This window comes from Anolis sagrei, chromosome 1, assembly GCF_037176765.1.
Source record: "Anolis sagrei isolate rAnoSag1 chromosome 1, rAnoSag1.mat, whole genome shotgun sequence".
NCBI lineage: Eukaryota > Metazoa > Chordata > Lepidosauria > Squamata > Dactyloidae > Anolis > Anolis sagrei.
In genome coordinates this window covers 342,924,562-342,943,789 of record NC_090021.1, presented here as the reverse complement: position 1 = coordinate 342,943,789, position 19,228 = coordinate 342,924,562, and the positions used below count along the sequence as shown (strand labels likewise).

The window sequence follows — 19,228 nt, the reverse complement described above, 5'->3', positions numbered from 1 at the left end:
TCCTCCCTTTCCAAGATGTTTCCAGTCCGCGCAAGCGCAGTAGCCACAGAGGCTGAGGCAGGATCGCGTTTCCTTGGAGACCCCTCCTCTTCCCCGCCCCTTTTTCATTCTTTTCCCCTCCCCTTCCAAGATGGCGCCGAGCCGCGCAGGCGCAGTAACCGAGGAAGGTCAGGCAGGGGCGCGTTTCCTTGGAGACCTCTCCTCGGCCCCGCCCCTTGTGCATTCTTTCCTCCTCTCTTTCCAAGATGGCGCCGTTCCGCGCAGGCGCAGTGTGTGCGTTGCCGTGGCGACGGCGATGTCCCTTTCTGCTCCTCCTCCTCCTCTTGCTGCCATCCATCGCGGCCTAGTGGGCCTGCGGGGCCTGTCGGGGTCGTGCTGGCGGGTCGGCGGGGCATGGGCGCCGGGAAGGAGGCGCCGGGGGATGACGACGAGGAGGGCGGCCAAGGAGGCGACGAGGAAGAAGAGGAGGAGGACGACGACGACGAGGAGGAGGAGGAAGAAGAAGAGGAAGGCGGCCCTGCTCCCCCTCCTCCCCCGCTGCGCTTCGGCCTGGTCCCCGCGGAGCTCCACGCGCGTCTGCTGGACCAGCAGGACTACCGAGGCCGCGTGGGTGCCATGGAGCAGCTGAAGCGCGCGCTGCTCGGGCAGGCACAGCCGCCGCCGCAGCCCAGTCGGGGGAGAGAGGGGCCCCCCGCCGCCGCCACCACCACCGCCCTGGCCCTGGCCGCCCTGCCCGCCCACGCCCTCCTCGGGCTCCTCGCCCTCCTCCGCGCACTCCTCGACGACGCCAACTTCAAGGTACCACAGGGAGAGGGGCCTCCATCCACATTGAGTGATTGAGTGATTGATTGGCAGTCTGTTCAGCGCCTTCCAAGTCGCCCTGTCTACTGTGTGCCCGGGGGAGAGTCTCTCATTGGGTATCAGCCATTGGTTGAGGTTCTGGGTTTGAGCCTGCCACTTTTGGACTCGCGCTTGCTGAGGTGTTCCAGCGAGTGTCTCTGTAGAAAACTATTTCTTGATTTAAGTTATTGACGTGCTGGCTGATACCCAAACAGGGAATGAGCTGGAGATGTCTCTGCCTTGGTCCTTTCATTATAGACCTCTACTTAGGAATTGTGGGATTTGTAGTCCAAAACACCTGGAGGGCTGAAGTTGGCCCATGCCTTGTCTAGACTGTTGTTTGTTGTTCATTCGTTCAGCTTTGGCCACCCTGCCCACCTACACCCTCCTCGGGCTCCTCGCCCTCCTCCGTGCACTCCTCGACGACGCCAACTTCAAGGTACAACCACCCCTGGCACCAAAGCAAGCTGGGCATCCATCCACATTGAGTGATTGGCCCACTCTGGTGGTCATGGGGTTTCTGTGTGGGAGGTTTGGCCCAATTCTATCCTTGGCGGGCTTCAGAAGGCTCTGTGATGGGAGGTGAACTATAAATCCCAGCAACTACAACTCCCAAATGTCATGATTCTATTTTCCCCATCTCCACCAGTGTTCACATTTGGGCATATTGAGTATTCGTGTGGAGTATGGTCCAGATCTATGATTGTTTGAGTCCACAGTGCTCTCTGGATGTAGGTGAACTACAACTCCAAAAGCAAAGGACACTGCCCAACAAACCCTTTCAGTATTTTCTGTTGGTCATGGGAGAACTGTGTGCCAAGTTTGCCCCAACTCTATCGTTGGTGAGGTTCAGAATGCTCTGTGATCGGAGGTGAACTATAAATCCCAGCAACTACAACTCCCAAATGTCAAGGTCTGTTTTCCCTCAAACCCCATCTGTGTTCATATTTGGGCATATTGAGTATTTCTGCCAAGTTTGGTCCAGATCCTTCGTTGTTTGAGTCCACAGTGATCACTGGATATAGGTGAACTACAACTCCAAAAACTCAAGCTCAATGTCCACCAAACCCTTCCAGTATTCTGTTGGTCATGGGAGTTTTGTGTGCCAAGTTTGGTTCAATTCCATCATTGGAGGAGTTCAGAATACTCTGTGATTGTAGGTGAACTATACATCCCAGGAACTACAACTCCCAAATGTCAAGATTCTATTTTCCCCAAACTCCACCAGTGTTCACATTTGGGCATATGGAGTATTTGTGCCGAGTTTGGTCCAGATCCATCATTGTTTGTGTCCACAGTGATCTCTGCATCACTACAACTCCAAAACCAAAGGATACTGCCAACTCAAACCCTTCCAGTATTATCTGTTGGTCATGGGAGTTTTGTGTGCCAAGTTTGGTTCAATTCCATTGTTGGTGGGGTTCAGAATGTTCTTTGAGTGTAGGTGAACTATAAATCCCAGCAACTACAACTCCCAAATGTCAAGGTCTGTTTTCCCCCAAACTCCATCTGTGTTCATATTTGGGCATATTGAGTATTCGTGCCAAGTTTGCTCCAGATCCATCATTGTTTGAGTCCACAGTGATCTATGGATGTAGGTTTATTTATTTATTTGTCGTGTCAGATTAACCAGTCAATTATATTACATTTCTAACAGAACAAAGCAAACAAACAGAAAAAATACAACATTTGTGACTCTGGTAGTTGGTTAACTGTCCTTTGACCAGTATCTGGCCCCTTGGAGTGCCTCTGGTGTTGCCGCAAGGAGGTCCTCCCTGGTGCATCATGTGGCAGGGCTCAGGGTTTTATTTATTTATCGTGTCATCAGCAACCATACCATTGTATTACAATTCTAACAGAGCAAAACAAACACACAGATTAAAAAGAAAAAGAAAAAAACACACAGATTTTGCAAATTTGGTAGTTGGTTAAATGTCCTTTGACCAGTATCTGGCCACTTGGAGTGCCTCTAGTGTTGCTGCAAGAAGGTCCTCCATGGTGCATCATGTGGCAGGGCTCAGGTTGCATCGCAGTAGGTGGTCAGTGGTTTGCTCTTCTCCACACTCGCATGCCGAGGATTCCACTTTGTGGCCCCATTTCTTGAGGTTGGCTCTGCACCTCGTGGTGCCAGAGCACAGTCTGTTCAGCGCCTTCCAAGTCGCCCCGTCTTCTGTGTGTCCAGGGGGGAGTCTCTCCTTTGGTATCAGATTCTGGGTTTGGGCCTGCCACTTTTGGACTCTCGCTTGCTGAGGTGTTCCAGCGAGTGTCTCTGTAGATCTTAGAAAACTATTTCTTGATTTAAGTCATTGACGTGCTGGCTGATACCCAAAGAGGGGATGAGCTGGAGATGTCTCTGCCTTGGTCCTTTCAGTATTGGCTGCTACTTCCCAGTGGATGTCAGGTGGTGCAATACCGGCTAAGCAGTGTCATTTCTCCAGTGGTGTAGGGCACAGACACCCCGTGATAATGCGGCATGTCTCATTAAGAGCCACATCCACTGTTTTAGTGTGGTGAGATGTGTTCCACACTGGGCATGCATACTCAGCAGCAGAGTAGCACAGCGCAAGGGCAGATGCCTTCACTGTGTCTGGTTGTGATCCCCAGGTTGTGCCAGTCAGCTTTCATATGATATTGTTTCTAGCACCCACTTTTTGCTTGATGTTCAGGCAGTGCTTCTTGTAGGTCAGAGCCCGGTCCAAAGTGACTGCCATGGAGCGCTTGAGCTGCTCCATGGATGTAGGTGAACTACGGGCATGTTTAGCCTGAAGAAGAGAAGGCTGAGAGGAGACATAGAATCATAGAATCATAGAATCATAGAGTTGGAAGAGACCTCATGGGCCATCCAGTCCAACCCCCTGCCAAGAAGCAGGAATATTGCATTCAAATCACCCCTGACAAATGGCCATCCAGCCTCTGCTTAAAAGCTTCCAAAGAAGGAGCCTCCACCACACTCCGGGGCAGAGAGTTCCACTGCTGAACGGCTCTCACAGTCAGGAAGTTCTTCCTAATGTTCAGATGGAATCTCCTCTCTTGTAGTTTGAAGCCATTGTTCCGCGTCCTAGTCTCCAAGGAAGCAGAAAACAAGCTTGCTCCCTCCTCTTTGGACCGTCACTTTGGACCGGGCTCTGACCTACAAGAAGCACTGCCTGAACATCAAGCAAAAAGTGGGTGCTAGAAACAATATCATATGAAAGCTGACTGGCACAACCTGGGGATCACAACCAGACACAGTGAAGCCATGTATCAATATGTGAAGGGAATATGTCATAGGGAGGAAGAAGCAAGCTTGTTTTCTGCTGCCCTGGAGACTACGATGCAATGGAGCACCTATGGCTTCAAACTGCAAGAAAGAGATTCCATCTGAACATGAGGAAGAACTTCATGGCTGTGAGAGCCGTTCAGCAGTGGAACTCTCTGCCCCGGAGTGTGGTGGAGGCTCCTTCTTTGGAGGCTTTTAAACAGAGGCTGGATGGCCATCTGTCAGGGGTGATTTGAATGCAATATTCCTGCTTCTTGGCAGAAGGGGGTGGACTGGATGGCCCACGAGGTCTCTTCCAACTCTAAGATTCTATGAAGAGAAACATCCAGGAAGACTTAGAGCTCAAGCAGCCCACAAGGCCGGGGTGGGGAAGGACTCCCAAATGCCATCCAGCCCAGCCCCCTTTCTTAGGAATCACTTTTCCATAACTTTAAAGCAGGAGTCATCACACTTTTTAAACAGAGGACCAGGTCACAGTCCCCCAGACAGTTGGAGGGCCAGATTATAATTTGAAAAAAGCATGAATGAATTCTTATGCACACTGCACATATTTGTAGTGCAAAAAACACTTAAAACAATGCAATAAATTAATTAATTTTAACAAATATTAGTATTTCAAGGGGAAGTGAGGGCCTGCTTTTGGCTGATGAGATAGGGTGGTGGTGGTGGTGGTGGTGGTGTGTGCTTTCAAGTCATTTCAGACTTAGGTTGACCCTGAGTGAGGGCCAGGTAAATGATCTTGGAGAGCCCTCTCTGGCCCTTGGGCCATAGTTTGGGGATCCCTGCTTTATAGCATAGGGTCACCCAGCCTTCTAGGCATGAGCAGGTTCATGGAGGGCTATAGGGTCGTGGAGAAGAAATAGGGTGATAGAATCACAGGGTGCTCGAGGGAAGGGTTGTTGTAGGTTTTTCGGACTGTATGGCCATGTTGCAGAAGCATTCTCTCCTGATGTTTCACCTGCATCTATGGCAGGCATCCTCAGAGATTTGAGGCCTGAGGATGCCTGCCATAGATGCAGGTGAAATGTCAGTAAAGAATGCTTCTAGAACATTGCCATACAGCCCGAAAAACGTACAACAACCTAGTGATTCCGGTCATGAAAGCCTTCGACAATACTCCTCCTTTCTGCTAGGCACGGAAAGTCTGATTAAAACCCTCCTGACAGAGGGCCACCCAGCCTCATAGGCATGAGCAGGTTCATGGAGAAATAGAGATATAGGATCAGAGTGGGAAGGGACCACCCCAAAGGCCACCCAGGTCAGCTCCCTTCTTTCTGCCAGGCACAATCCAAGCCTCTCCGACAGAGGCACATCCAGCCTCAAAGGCATGAGCAGATTCATGGAGGAGAAACATAGATATAGGATCACCAAAGACTAGCGTTGGAAGGGAATGACATCCAATTGTTACGTTATGGTGTTTTATACTTATTTTCGCTGTATTCGGATTGTTGTTTACATTATTTTAATATGTTATAAACCGCTTTTGGTTCCGTGGGGAGAAAAGTGGGATATAAATAATGATTTATTTGTTATTTATATTTAGTCCAGGTGCCTTTCCTTCTGACAGGCAAGGAAAGCACAGTCAAAACCTTCCTGACAGAGGGCCATCCAGCCTCAAAGACATGATCAGGTTCATGAGGTAACAGGGATATAGGATCACAGGAGACCAGATGGGTAGGGACCACCCCAAAGGCCATCCAGTCCAAACCCCTTCCTTTCTGCCAAGCTAGGAAAGCAAAATCAAAGCACCCCTAGCACTGGGCCAGCCAATCTCTGCTAAAAGCCTCCAAACGAGCCTCTGCTGCAGAGAGTTCCACTGTTGTTGATGATGATGATGGTGGTGATGATGAAGAATATTATTCCCACCAGCTTCGCCCCTTCTTAGACTGGGAGGCAGCGCTGGGCACTTCAAGGCTGTATGTTCAAGGCCATCTCCTGGCCAGGCTTGGAAACTCTAGCGAGTTTAGAATACAGCAAACAGATTGGACTCAGCATATCTAGAGTAAAATCGCCATATCAAAATCGCTTAAACTACAATTAGTTCAAAAAATGGAGACCAGATTGTTTATAGGAGTGAGCACATAACACTGGTCCTAGACAAGCATCACCTGCTCAAAAATTAGGTCTAAACATGGCAAAAAGATTGGTTACAGGAGTATCTAGAATGCTTGGTTTTCTCTATGTGTTTTAGCTGTATTATGTCCTGCCTCGAGCCATGAGTAGAGGCAGGTAACAAATACTTATTACCGTATTGACTCGAGTCTAATGCTTCTTTGAATCTAATACACACCTTTATTTTCAATACCCTGAAACCACAACAAGTATTTGGTGTCGAATCGAATGCACGGCAAGTTCACTCTTTGTTATTTGGCCCAAGGCGTAATACAGTTGCTGTTTGCTTGGAATTCCTTCTTTAAAAGCAGAAGTGTTAGAACACCAAAGCTTCCAGCAACACAAAGGAAAGCCTTGGGAGGCACCTATGCAGTAGAATGAATCCATTTGAATTGCTTTGGTTCAATGCTATGGGATCATGGGAGGCCTTGAGCCTTCTCTGCCAAAGAACTACAAATCCCAAGATTGCACGGCATTGAGCCATGGGAATTAAATGAGAGATGACGTCCCTCAAATAGGAGCTCTAGGTGCAGCTTCAGAAGCAGTTTTCCCCTTGGCTCGGTGCTAAGATGACCTTATGAGATTGATTTATTTATCCTATCAGGAGCGAACCAAGGGTACAGTTGTAATGTATTTAAAAATGCAAAGTTTAAAAACTTGGCATTATGTTAAATGTCCTTTGACCAACAGCACTCCTCCACTTGGAGTGCCTCTAGTATTGCTATAAGGAGATCCTCCATGGTGCATGTGGCAGGACTCAGGCTGCATTGTAGTAGGTGGTCTGTGGTCCATTCTTCTCTACACTCGCATGTTGTGGACTCCACTTTGTGGCCCCATTTCTTAAGGTTGGCTCTGCATCTCGTGGTGCCAGAGCACAGCCTGTTTAGCGCCTTCTAGCGCGGACACAATTTCAGCCATGGATTGAGGTTGCAGGTTTTAGCCTGCCACGTTTGGAGTCTTGTTTGCTGAGGTGTTCCTGCGAGTATCTCTGTAGATCTTAGACAACTATTTCTTGATTTAAGGTGTTGGTGTGCTGGCTGATATCTGAACAGGGGATGGGCCAGGGATGTCACTACTTGGTCCTTTCATTATTGGCTGCTACTTCCCTTATGACATGAATCTGCTGAACGCTCTCATTTTGGCAAGACATTTAGCCAAAAAAAAGGTGGAGAGGTATCTTTCTTTGAAGTGCTTTCCAAGAAGGATGTTGGACTGAGTGGGCCTTGTGGCCTCTTCCAAACGTATGATTTTACGGTTGTATCTACGCTGTAGAATGGATGAAGTTAGAAACTACTTTAAGTGCCATGGGTAAATAATATGATCATTAGATGTGAGTAAATAGAGCATGCCTTTCTTCTGTTTGTTTTTCTTCAGGTGGCCCTGGGGGCCCTTGAGGGACTCCGCCTCCTGGCCTCTCGCTTGGTGGCAGAAGAAAAGGGGCGCATTGGTGGTGACCCGGGGGTCCGGTGGCTGGAGCCGCTGGTGTCGGCAGCGGCCAAGGTCCTGGGCGACGCCAAGCTGGCCATCCGCCAGGAGTACCACCAGCTTTTCCTGGGCCTGATGCGAGCCGCCGGCCCCCAGCCCGTTCTGGACCTCCTTCTGCGCGAGGAGCACCTGCGCCACCGCAACTCCCGTGTGCGCGAAGTGGTGCTGGCCCTCTGCATCGCTGCCCTGCTCACCTTCCCCAGCGAGGACTTCGACCTGCCTGCCCTGGTGGCCTCGGTTGCCCCGGCCCTGGCCGACCCCAAGCGCCGCGTCCGGCATGCTGCCCTCGAGGCCTTTGCGGTCCTTGCCTATGCCCTGGGGCCCGGTCGCAGCGGCCTTCTCTTCCGGGCCGTGGATGCTGTGGAGCTCCAGGATGATGGGGAAGGCGTGATGGCTGCCGTCCAGGCCCGCCTGGCCCGCAAGACCCTCCCCAAGCTGACCGAGCACTGGTTCGTGGAGTACGCCGTGCCCCTGCCACCTTCCTCCTCCTCCTCCTCTTCCTCGGCTGCTCATGGGCACGGGGGCTTCCGCTTGCCCCACGGGGCCGACACGGACTGGCTGCTGGAGGGGAACCGCATCCAGAGCGCCCACAGCTGTGCCGGGGAGCCTCCCGCCCCGCTTGCACCCTTCGGGGACCACCAGGGAGGCGTGCGGCGGGTGCTGAGTGCCGGGAAAGGGAAGCTGCCCTGGGAAAGCAACCATGCCTGCTTTGTGAAAGGGAGCGAGCCGGTGAGTAAGACATCATTGTGTAAGACTGTAGGATCTATATAGCAATATTAAATAACCACTCACAAGCCGGTTTTGCTTTGAAATGAATATATTGCTTGTATCTCTGCAGCAAAGAAAGACACTACTGACTTTTTCTCACCACCACATCCTTTTATACACCTTTCCTGCCCATCTCCCCCCTCTTCTCAGTTTCCTCATTAGAGCTTGTTGCTTCACAAGTTCCAATACAAGGTTTCCAGCGCACTCTGCTGCCTTCAAAATGTCACAGAGAGAAAAGGCAGCCAGGATGATTCAGTCAGGATGTCACGGAGGGAATTTGTGATGTCTTCATGCTGTCAGAAATTGACTCCTGACACTTTGACACATGGAAGCGCACTAAGGCTTAGGCCAGGCATTTTTAAAGTGTCTTCTAACTCTAGGATGCTATGAAATACAGAATGCCAGGGTATGAAGCCACACTTAGTTTATTGTCGAAGGCTTTCGTGGCCGGAATCACTGGGTTGTTGTAGGTTTTTTCGGGCTATATGGCCATGTTCTAGAGGCATTTTCTCCAACATAGAAATGCTGGACCACTCTCACAACCACCATGTCAGGCTACACAGAGAAGCCATTGAAATCCACAAGCATGTGGACAATTTCAACAGAAAGGAGGAAACCATGAAAATGAACAAAATCTCACTACCAGTATTAAAAAAAAACCCTCTAAAATTACAACAGCAACACAACAGAGACGAAACAATCAGGGACATCTAATCACCTCTCAACAAAAGATTGCCCCAGGCACTGCCAGGCCATCAATAATAATAATAATTATTTATTTATACTCCTCTACCTTCTCCCCAAGGGACTCGGTGCGGCTTACATGAGGCCGAGCCCGCAATACAAACAATACAAGCAATAACAGGTACAATACAAAGCAATTAAAAATAAAACACATACACAAATAGCATAACATTAAACAAATACAGTGCACATTTAAACCTATGGTTGGGCCAAATGCAATTAATGTTTAAAAAATAATGTTAGGCATGGACATGATGCAGGAGATGGGGCGTTGATGGAGAAATACAAGCAGTCCTAAATCAATATAAAGTGCTTTGTGAGACATAGTGCTAAGGGTTTGTTACTCTGGGAAGGCACTCTGGCACAACAATCAAATGCTAATCAAGGTGGTCATTTGAAACATTCACACCTAGCTCCAGCAGACAAGAGTCCTTTGTCTCACCCTGGTCATTCCACATATATATAAATTTATTTATTTGTTTATTTACTTTATTTGTATACCGCAGTTTCTCAGCCCGTAGGCGACTCAACGCGGTTAACAACAGGAGCAAAAAATCAATGCTAACCACATACAAACAATTTAAAACAATTAACACCATAATATACTAAGTAATTACACATCAATAAACAACACATTAGCATCTCGTAACTAGAATCATGATCCAACTCGTCGTTCCTAATTCCGTTTTCCTATATTCATTGCACTGCTTATCCGAACGCCTGTTCAAATAGCCAGATTTTCAGTTTTCTTCGAAACACCATTAACGAGGGGGCTGATCTAATGTCCATGGGAAGGGCGTTCCACAGCCGAGGGGCCACCACTGAGAAGGCCCTGTCCCTCGTCCCCGCCAAACGTGCCTGTGAAGCAGGCAGGATCGAGAGCAGGGCGTCCCCAGAAGATCTTAAAGTCCTGGTGGGTTCATAGGCGGAGATGCGTTCGGACAGGTAACTTGGGCCAGAACAGTTCAAACAGACCTCACCACCTCTGGGGATGCTTGCCATAGATGCAGGCAAAATGTCAGGAGAAAATTCCTCTAGAACATGGCCATATAGCCCGGAAAAACCTACAACAACACACTTAGTTGTGCTGGGCCTCCTTAACAGGAGTGTAGTTGAGAGGTAAGCACATTACCAAGTTATGAATTCACAACGGGAACCTTCTGAAGGTAAAACGTCTTCCCTTGAGTCCCTGTAACATTTCTTTGGAACACCTTTTTTTGTCTTCACGTTCACAAAAGTGTTTTTCCTTGCCTGCTTAGCTTGGTGCAGTTATTTAATTGCTACTGGAGGCCAGGTGTAAATTACAAACAGGGAAGAGCTCTGGGACAAGACATTCTCTGAGTGCCTGGGAGCATCTCCAGGTCGAGCTGGGAGAAGAATTCAACCGAAACCCTTGGGGATAGTACGGATAGTACGATTTCCACTTTCCTGGGTTTGTGCTCTTGGCTAGAGGCAGCCGATGTACGTTTTTGGAATTGATCTGCTGTTGCCCTTGCGGGGAACAGATGGGAAGGGCACGTTCTGCTTTGGTGCTCCTTAATTTGCATCAGCCATCTCCATCCGACATGGTGCAGGACCAGCCAGGAGAGATGTTCTGCCTGCGTTGCCACAGCAACCCCCAAAATGGCTAAGAGCAGGCAGCTGTCAGGATCAAACCAGTGAACCATTTTGTAAAGGAGCAATGTCGAGATTTAATTACACAAATCAAAACCTGTGTCTTAAATAACTTGGGGATATATGATGCCTGGAAGCTACGAGATAATTAATTTTCTTTCTTTCTTTTTGTCATTCTTTCATCTTTACCCCAAATGAATAATCTATTATGGCAGTGAGCAAGATGAAATTATGGTCCTAATAGCACCAAGGAAATAATAGTACATAACAGCAAGACAAGCCCTGTCACATCAGAGGAAATCTACCTCTGGTCCTGTTGCATTTTGGTTTTGGTGGAATGTGGCCCCACCAAGCATCTCCCTCTCCCCCCAAAGCACTCTTCCTTCCAGGGCTACTAATGCATAAAGCAGGCATGGGCAAACTTCGGCCCTCCCTCCAGGTGTTTTGGACTTCAAGACCCACAATTGGAATTGTGGGTGTTGAAGTCCAAAACACCTGGAGGGCCCAAGTTGGCCCATGCCTGGCTTAAAGGAATGCTGGCCTTCAATACTTACTTACTTAGGCGATCCCTCATAATCCGACAATGATGTTCCTCCAAGGGTAGTACCTTGGCGGTGGGTTCGTAGGTGTCAACAATAATAGCTGTCTGGGTTTTTGTAGGTTTTTCCGGGCTATATGGCCATGTTCTGGAGGCAATTTTTCTCCTAACGTTTCGCCTGCATCTATGGCAAGCATCCTCAGAGGTAGTGAGGTCTTAAATTCACGGAGGGACACCTGCCCCTTCTGGAAGCTCTCCATGAACTGAGTGCTCTCTGCCTGGATGTAATAGCTGTCTCCTTTCCCGATGCTTTCTAAGGAGAGTCTGCATGGCCATCTGTGGGGAGGGATTAGATGTTATCTTCCTTTATGGCAGAAGGGTTACATTGGATGGCCCCTTGGGGTGTCTTCCAGGTCTATGATCCGATGATCATATTATTATTATTATTATTATTATTATTATTATTATTATTATTATTAAATAATAGTAATAAAATAATAACAACCACAACAATAGCTGTTTCCTTTCCCAATGCTTTCTAAGCAGAGTCTGGGTGACCATCTGTGGGGAGCGATTAGATGGTGTCTTCCTTTATGGCAGAAGGGGGTTACATTGGATGGCCCCTTGGGGTGTCTTCCAAGTCTATGATTCGATGGTCATATTATTATTATTATTATTATTATTATATAATATAATATAATAGTAATATAACAACAACAATAATAGAGGTTTCCTTTCCCAGAGCTTTCTAAGCAGAGTCTGCGTGGCCATCTGTGGGGAGGGATTAGATGGTGTCTTCCTTTATGGCAGAAGGGGGTTACATTGGATGGCCCCTTGGGGTGTCTTTTAAGTCAATGATTCAATGATATTATTATTATTATTATTATTATTATTATTATTATATAATAGTAATATAACAACTATAACAACAATAATAGCTGTTTCCCCATGCTTTCTAAGCAGAGTCTGGGTGGCCATCTGTGGGGAGGGATTAGATGCAATGATCGTAATAATAATATATAATATAATATTTTATACATAATGATAGGTGTCTCCTTCCCTGATGCTTTGATGGTGTCTACCTTTATGGCAGAAGCGGGCTGGGCTGGGTGGCCCTTGGGGTTCCCTTCCAACTCCAGGATCCCTTCTTTCCCGAAATGTCCTTGGAACATTTTGGGAAATGTTCCAAGGATCCCTATTCTTGATCCGCATGCACTGCCCAAGTGAGGAGATCAGTTTCCATGTGGAAGTGTTGGCTTGACACGGCTTCTTCCTCTTGGCACATTTCTCCCTTTTGCCCTCCATTCGTGCCTCTTCAAATTCTGCAGCACTGCTGGTCACAGCTGACCTCCAGTTAGAGTGCTCAAGGGCCAGGGCTTCCGACTTCTCAGTGTCTATGCCACAGTTTTTAAGGTTGGCTTTGAGCCCATCTTTTAATCTCTTTTCTTGCCCACCATCATTACGTTTCCCATTCGTGAGTCGGGAGTATAGTGATTTCTTTGGGAGATGGTGATTTTTGGGCATTCAGACAATGTGGCCAGTCCAGTGTAGTTGATGGTGGAGGAGCATCGCTTTAATGCTGGTGGTCTTTGCTTCTTCCAGCACACTGACATTTGTCCGCCTGTCTTCTTCTCAAGAGATCTGCAGGATTTTTCAAAGACAATGCTGATGGACTCGTTCAAGGAGTTGAGTGTGACATCTGTAGACAGTCCATGTTTCACAGGCATATAGCAGAGTTGGGAGGACAATAGCTTTATCAACAAGCTCCTTGGTCTCCCTAGGGATGTCCTGGTCCTCAAACACGCTCTGTTTCATTTGGAAGAATGCTACACTTGGAGAACTCAGGCGGTGTTGTATTTCAGTGTCAATGTTGACATTTGTGGAGAGGTGGCTGCCAAGGGAGCGGAAATGGCCAACATTTTCTAATGTTACACAATTGCGCTGTATTTCTGGCATTGCAGAAGGATTGGTGAGTGCTGAAAGAGCACTTTGGTTTTCTTGATGTTCAGTGAGAGGCCGAGCTTCTCGTATGCTTCTGCAAATGTGTTGGTGGTCGTCTTCTGAATGTGCACAGACAACGTTATCATCAGCATATTGGAGTTCTATAACAGATGTTGTTGTGACCTTGGTTTTGGCTTTCAGTCTGCTGGCCTTCAGTATTCATACTAAAACTGTGATGTCTGTAATCTAAGGTTTGGTTAGTATTACTCTCACAGTACTGAAGTAATCCTTAAAAATATCAGCATAAAGTTTTTTTTCCAGTCTTGGTAGGAATTAATAATTACATCCCGCTACATTCCAGTGAGCTCATTTTTGTTATAAATTAACACAGATAGCCCTTCAGTGGGTGAAGGAATTTGTGAGCTCAGGAATGTTTGCAGTAAGTTGCTCAGAAAGGTTACAGAGAAATTCAGGAAGTTCTGCAGGTATGCAAATGGAAGAACTCATTGAGTGGGACAGCCAGGCAGGCTTCTTTGTCTGAAGAATAGCAAATGGCTCTGGTTGAAATTATTTTGGCCACAATTTCTACAGGATCTGAGACCTGTTGGATGGAGGCAGCTGTGAGAAAGATAAACAATGTGATATGTATTGTCGAAGGCTTTCATGGCTGGAATCACTAGGTTCTTGTGGGTTTTTTCGGGCTATAGGGCCATGTTCTAGAGGCATTTCTCCTGACGTTTCGCCTGCATCTATGGCAAGCATCCTCAGAGGTAGTGAGGTCTGTTGGAAATAGGACAGTGGGTTTATATACCTGTGGAATGGCTGGGGTGGGGCAAGGAGCTCTTTCCTGCTGGAGCTAGGTGTGAATGTTTCAACTGACCACCTTCATTAGCATTTGAAGGCCTGGCTGAGCCTGGGAAAATCCCCTGTTGAGAGGTGTTAAGATGTGCCTGGTTGTTTCCTCTCGGCTGTCTTGCCGCTGCAATTTTAGAGTTTTTCAATACTGGCAGCCAGATCCCATTCATTTTCATGGTCTCCTGACAATGTGATAGTTGTGTTTCTTGTTTCGACCCAGATTTTTGTGCATTCAAATAGTACCACTAGTCCAGATTCTGCAGTATCATTAATGGCATGTGGATTTCTCAGTTTCGTCTGAACTGCACAGCAATGACTTCTCCTTTCCACTTCTGTTGCAGTTCTCAACCTCAAACAATTTCCTTCACTCTCCGAAAATGAGGCCTTCTCAAGGTAAGCCAAATAAATACCAAATATTCATGGGGTTGTGTTTGTAGTAAAATAATTTGCATGGAGGTGTTTTCTAAAGCAGGCATGAGCAAACTTCGGCCTTCCCTCCAGCTGTTTTGGACTTCAGTTCTCACAATTTCTAACAGCCTAGCAGCTGTTAGGAATGGTAAGAATTGATGTTCAAAACAACTGGAAGGACGGCTGAAGTTTGCTCATGTCTGTTCTAAAGGGTTTCCCTTTTCTCACCAAACCAAGGCAAGGTTAATCATAATAATATAACAACAACAACAACAACAACAACAATAAACCTTTATTTAAGCCTGCCCTCCCTCAGGGCAATTTAGAAAAAAAACAAAACAACAACAATAATAATAACAATAATAACAATAACAATAATAATAATAAAACCCCTTATTTATATCTCGCCACCATCTCCCCAATGGGGACTCGGAACGGCTTACATGGGGCCAGGCCTGAACAACAATTACAATAAAGAAAACCAAAACACAACCGGAAACGCAAACAATAAACAACATCATAATTACATAAAACATATGAATACATAACAATATAAGAATTAAATGGCAAACATTCAATGCCCGAAACCAAATATACAATCAAGGCAAAAACAAAAAATAATGTAAACTCAATTATAAACAATCAAAAACAAGGGTTAAACTAAATAAACATAATATACACAAAGAGTCATACCAATACATACAATACATGAAAAGCCCAATATAATATAACATAACATATAAACAAGCTGAAGTAAATAATATCCGTTTTCAGGTTGGGAGTTTGTATCAGATATTTATTATTATTATTATTATTATTATTATTTACAGTATTTATATTCTGCCCTTCTCACCCTGCAGGGGACTCAGGGCAGATCACAATGCACATATACATGGCAAACATTCAATGCCATAGACACACAACATATATAGACAGACACACAGAGGCTATTTAACATTCCAGCTTCATGAAGAAGAGAAGGCTGAGAGGAGATATGATAGCCATGTATAAATATGTGAGAGGAAGCCACAGGGAGGAGGGAGCAAGCTTGTTTTCTGCTTCCTTGGAGACTAGGACGTGGAACAATGGCTTCAAACTACAAGAGAGGAGATTCCATCTGAACATTAGGAAGAACTTCCTGACTGTGAGAGCCGTTCAGCAGTGGAACTCTCTGCCCCGGAGTGTGGTGGAGGCTCCTTCTTTGGAAGCTTTGAAGCAGAGGCTGGATGGCCATTTGTCAGGGGTGATTTGAATGCAATATTCCTGCTTCTTGGCAGAATGGGGTTGGACTGGATGGCCCATGGGGTCTCTTCCAACTCTTTGATTCTATGATTCTATGATTCTATGAGGGTATGGTTTTTGAATTCCGGCCACCGGGGGAGCTGTCGCTTCACCATCCACTTGTGACACCAATGAAGTACTTCCTTATTCTTTTGCACGCTGCTGGAGAGTTTTTTATGGCGTTGTAAATTAGTTAAATTAGCCTCCCTGCATAAAGCGGTGCCTAAATTTCCTACTTGACAGGTGCAACTGTCTTTCGGGCTGCAAAGGTTGACAGCAAGCTAGAGAAAGGGTCGGAAGCTCATTCCAACCTGGGCTGGCTTCGACCTCTCAATCAGAAGTGACTTTTAGGCAGTTGAGGCCAAGCCCAAACAACAAATTACAATAAAATAAGATACAAAAGATTCCAACTAAACATTCCTAATGGTGAGAGCTATTTGACAGGAATATGCTACTAGGAGTTACACAATAAAACACAATATTATAAAACTGTAAAGCGTATACATATCTATTATAAATAACCTTTCAGATGATTAAAACTATAGTCTCAAGGGTACAGTCTTGTCTTCATTTTCAGATAGTAGACATTTAGAACTAAATATGTGAACTCAACACAGTATTTTTGCAGGTGGGTCAATGTAAAGAAAAAACAAATGCATTTTTACCCTTTCCTTTTTTCAATCTTGGGTGTCCCTGAGGTATACAATATAATACTATTACTAATAATATGATATTATGATTTTATATTTTATATTAAATGTAATATTATTAGTAATATTATTAATATTACTAATAACATTACAGTATAATGTTATAGTACAATGTAATATATAATATTAATATTGTGCTATGGTAATAATATAATTACCATAATATAATATAATAATATAATGGAGCCCCCGGTGGCTCAGTGGGTTAAAGCACTGAGCTGCTGAGCTTGTTGATTGAAAGGTCGCAGGTTTGATTCCGGGGAGCGGCGTGAGCTTCCGCTGTCAGCCCTAGCTTCTGCCAACCTAGCAGTTCGAAAACATGCAAATGTGAGTAGATCAATAGGTACCGCTCCGGTGGGAAGGTAAGGGTGCTCCATGCAGTCATGCCGGCCACATGACCTTGGAGGTGTCTATGGACAACGCTGGCTCTTCGGCTTAGATATGGAGATGAGCACCACACCCCAGAGTCAGACATGACTGGACTTAATGTCAGGGGACTACCTTTACCTTTAGCTAATAATACAGTATAATATATTGTATTTACTTTTTACTTGTAAGCCGCTCTGAGTCCCCTTCGGGGTGAGAAGGGCGGCATATAAATTATTTCTTATTATTTATTTAGGACTTTTATATCCCGTCCTTTCTCAACTTCCGCAGAGGGACTCAGGACGGCTAACAAAGCGGCACCCCATGGCGCCCACATCAAAACATAAATATACAATTAACAGCAATGTAATAGTAGCAACATAAAACAATATAAACAGTATAAAACCGTATAAACAATAAATGTAATAAATAAATAAATAAAATATTCACCGTGGTCCCAAGCTGCCTTGAGTCTCAATTTTGGCGAAAATAGTTTCAAAATGAAATTTAGGGAGGGGGGACTCACAGGAACCTGGCGTTTTGTGTGAACTAGGCTTTTAATGTGTGAAGTCATTCTTGAGCAGGAACTTGGGGTAATGAATATGTCTCGATTAGTGGTTTCAAAGCATTGCCTTTCTGTGATAAGTAGCCAGCCTTGATCACTCCTCATGTGAGTGGCAAGGAGACTGCACTGGGCAAGACTGGGCTTGTTTGGCCTGGCGCTGCCTTCCGTCCACCCAAGGGCTTTGCTGCTTTAGAGAGACTTCAGGGTTCGCTGCCCATTGGGCCTGATAAGGAGGCCTCTGTGTGGGTGGGTGCTCCTCCAGTTGGGTTGGTTTCAGTTCAGTGGTTTTGTTTCCCATAACCCTTTACTTCTTATCTTGCCCTGGATTGGACTGGAAACTTTCCATAGTTGAAAGATTGAGGCAAGAAGTAATTTTTGAAAAGCACGAATTTCACTTCTGAGTCCTTTTCTGTAGTCTGCTGAGTATGTTGTTTTCTCTCATCGACATGGAAGTAGCTTGTTATAATGCTTTTAGAATCATAGAATCCTAGAGTTGGAAGAATCGCATTCAAAGCACCCCCCTTTTTTTGGTCGTGTCAGGAGCGACTTGAGAAACTGCAAGTCGCTTCTGGAGTGAGAGAATTGGCCGTCTGCAAGGACGTTGCCCAGGGGACACTTGGATGATTTGATGTTTTTATCATCCTTGTGGGAGGCTTCTCTCATATCCCCGCATGAGGAGCTGGAGCTGACAGAGGGAGCTCATCCGCCTCTCCCCGGATTTGAACCTGTGACCTGTCGGTCTTCAGTCCTGCTGGCACAGGGGTTTAACCCACTGCGCCACCAGGGGCTCCTAAAGCACCTGAGTATAGGTAAAGGTAAAGACAGAGTATAGGTAAAGGTAAAGGGTTTCCCCTGACATTTATTTATTTACTATATTTATATACCATCCCTCTCAGCCCACAGGCGACTTGGGGCGGTTTACAGTTGGTACCAAGACCACAAAATATAATTTCAATACAGTAAAAACAATTGGATAATAAAACCTGATATTAAGTCTAGTCATGTCTGACTCTGGGGGATGGTGTTCATCTCCATTTCTAAGCCGAAGAGCCGGCGTTGTTTGTAGACACCTCCAAGGTCATGTGGCCAGCGTGACTGCCTAGAGTTCCATTACCTTCCCACCAGAGTGGGACAGAGTATACCACAGGGCAATACAGAGAAAGAAGGTAGATATGCAGACTCTGCAGCTACATTAGAATGCAAACAAAGGGATATTACATTTCATGCAACATTCACACACATATACATTCACTCCTATATTCATACAGTGCTATCTCTTCTTCCCTCTCCTGGAAAAGGGAGTTGCACGTAGGCCAGATGGCATTCCCAGCAAATCTGCCACTCTGCGAATATCATCTTCCTCCATCCCTTGGAGAAGATTGGCGTGTTGACCAGACTCCACTGTCTGCCACACTTTTGTAATAGTAAAGTGTCTCTTATATAGTAATATTCCTCGCTGATGTTGCTCTGAAAGTTGTAAATGAATGACAGGTGTTTTCTAGCTAAACCATCCGTCGGTTCCTGGATCGATGTTGGCTTTGCTTCCTTAAGTGAGCATTGGTTTTCCTTCTTAAGGAGCATTGTTTGCTTCCTTCTTGACTTAAAGAGTCATTGTCTTTGGTAATGTAAACATGTTGTTTTGCACCACAGAATTATTCATTTGTTTCTGGTCATCAGTGTTGGCAGTTCAGCAGTTCTCACCAGCAACTTTTAATTACACTTCATGAATGTTCCTTTTGGAA

The 19,228-nt window shown here is 46.0% G+C and overlaps 1 protein-coding gene across 1 annotated transcript in view; it reads left to right on the top strand.

Annotated features, from left to right (window-relative positions):
* The first annotated feature begins 261 nt into the window (after nt 1-261).
* Nucleotides 262-19,228, top strand: part of TOGARAM1 (TOG array regulator of axonemal microtubules 1) — a 64,535-nt gene continuing 45,568 nt past the window's right edge. The window contains exons 1-3 of the mRNA XM_060755125.2: nt 262-798; nt 7,586-8,425; nt 14,498-14,549. Coding sequence (XP_060611108.2) covers nt 394-798; nt 7,586-8,425; nt 14,498-14,549 — 1,297 coding nt within the window. The 5' untranslated portion in view covers nt 262-393. The remainder of the gene's footprint in view (nt 799-7,585; nt 8,426-14,497; nt 14,550-19,228) is intronic.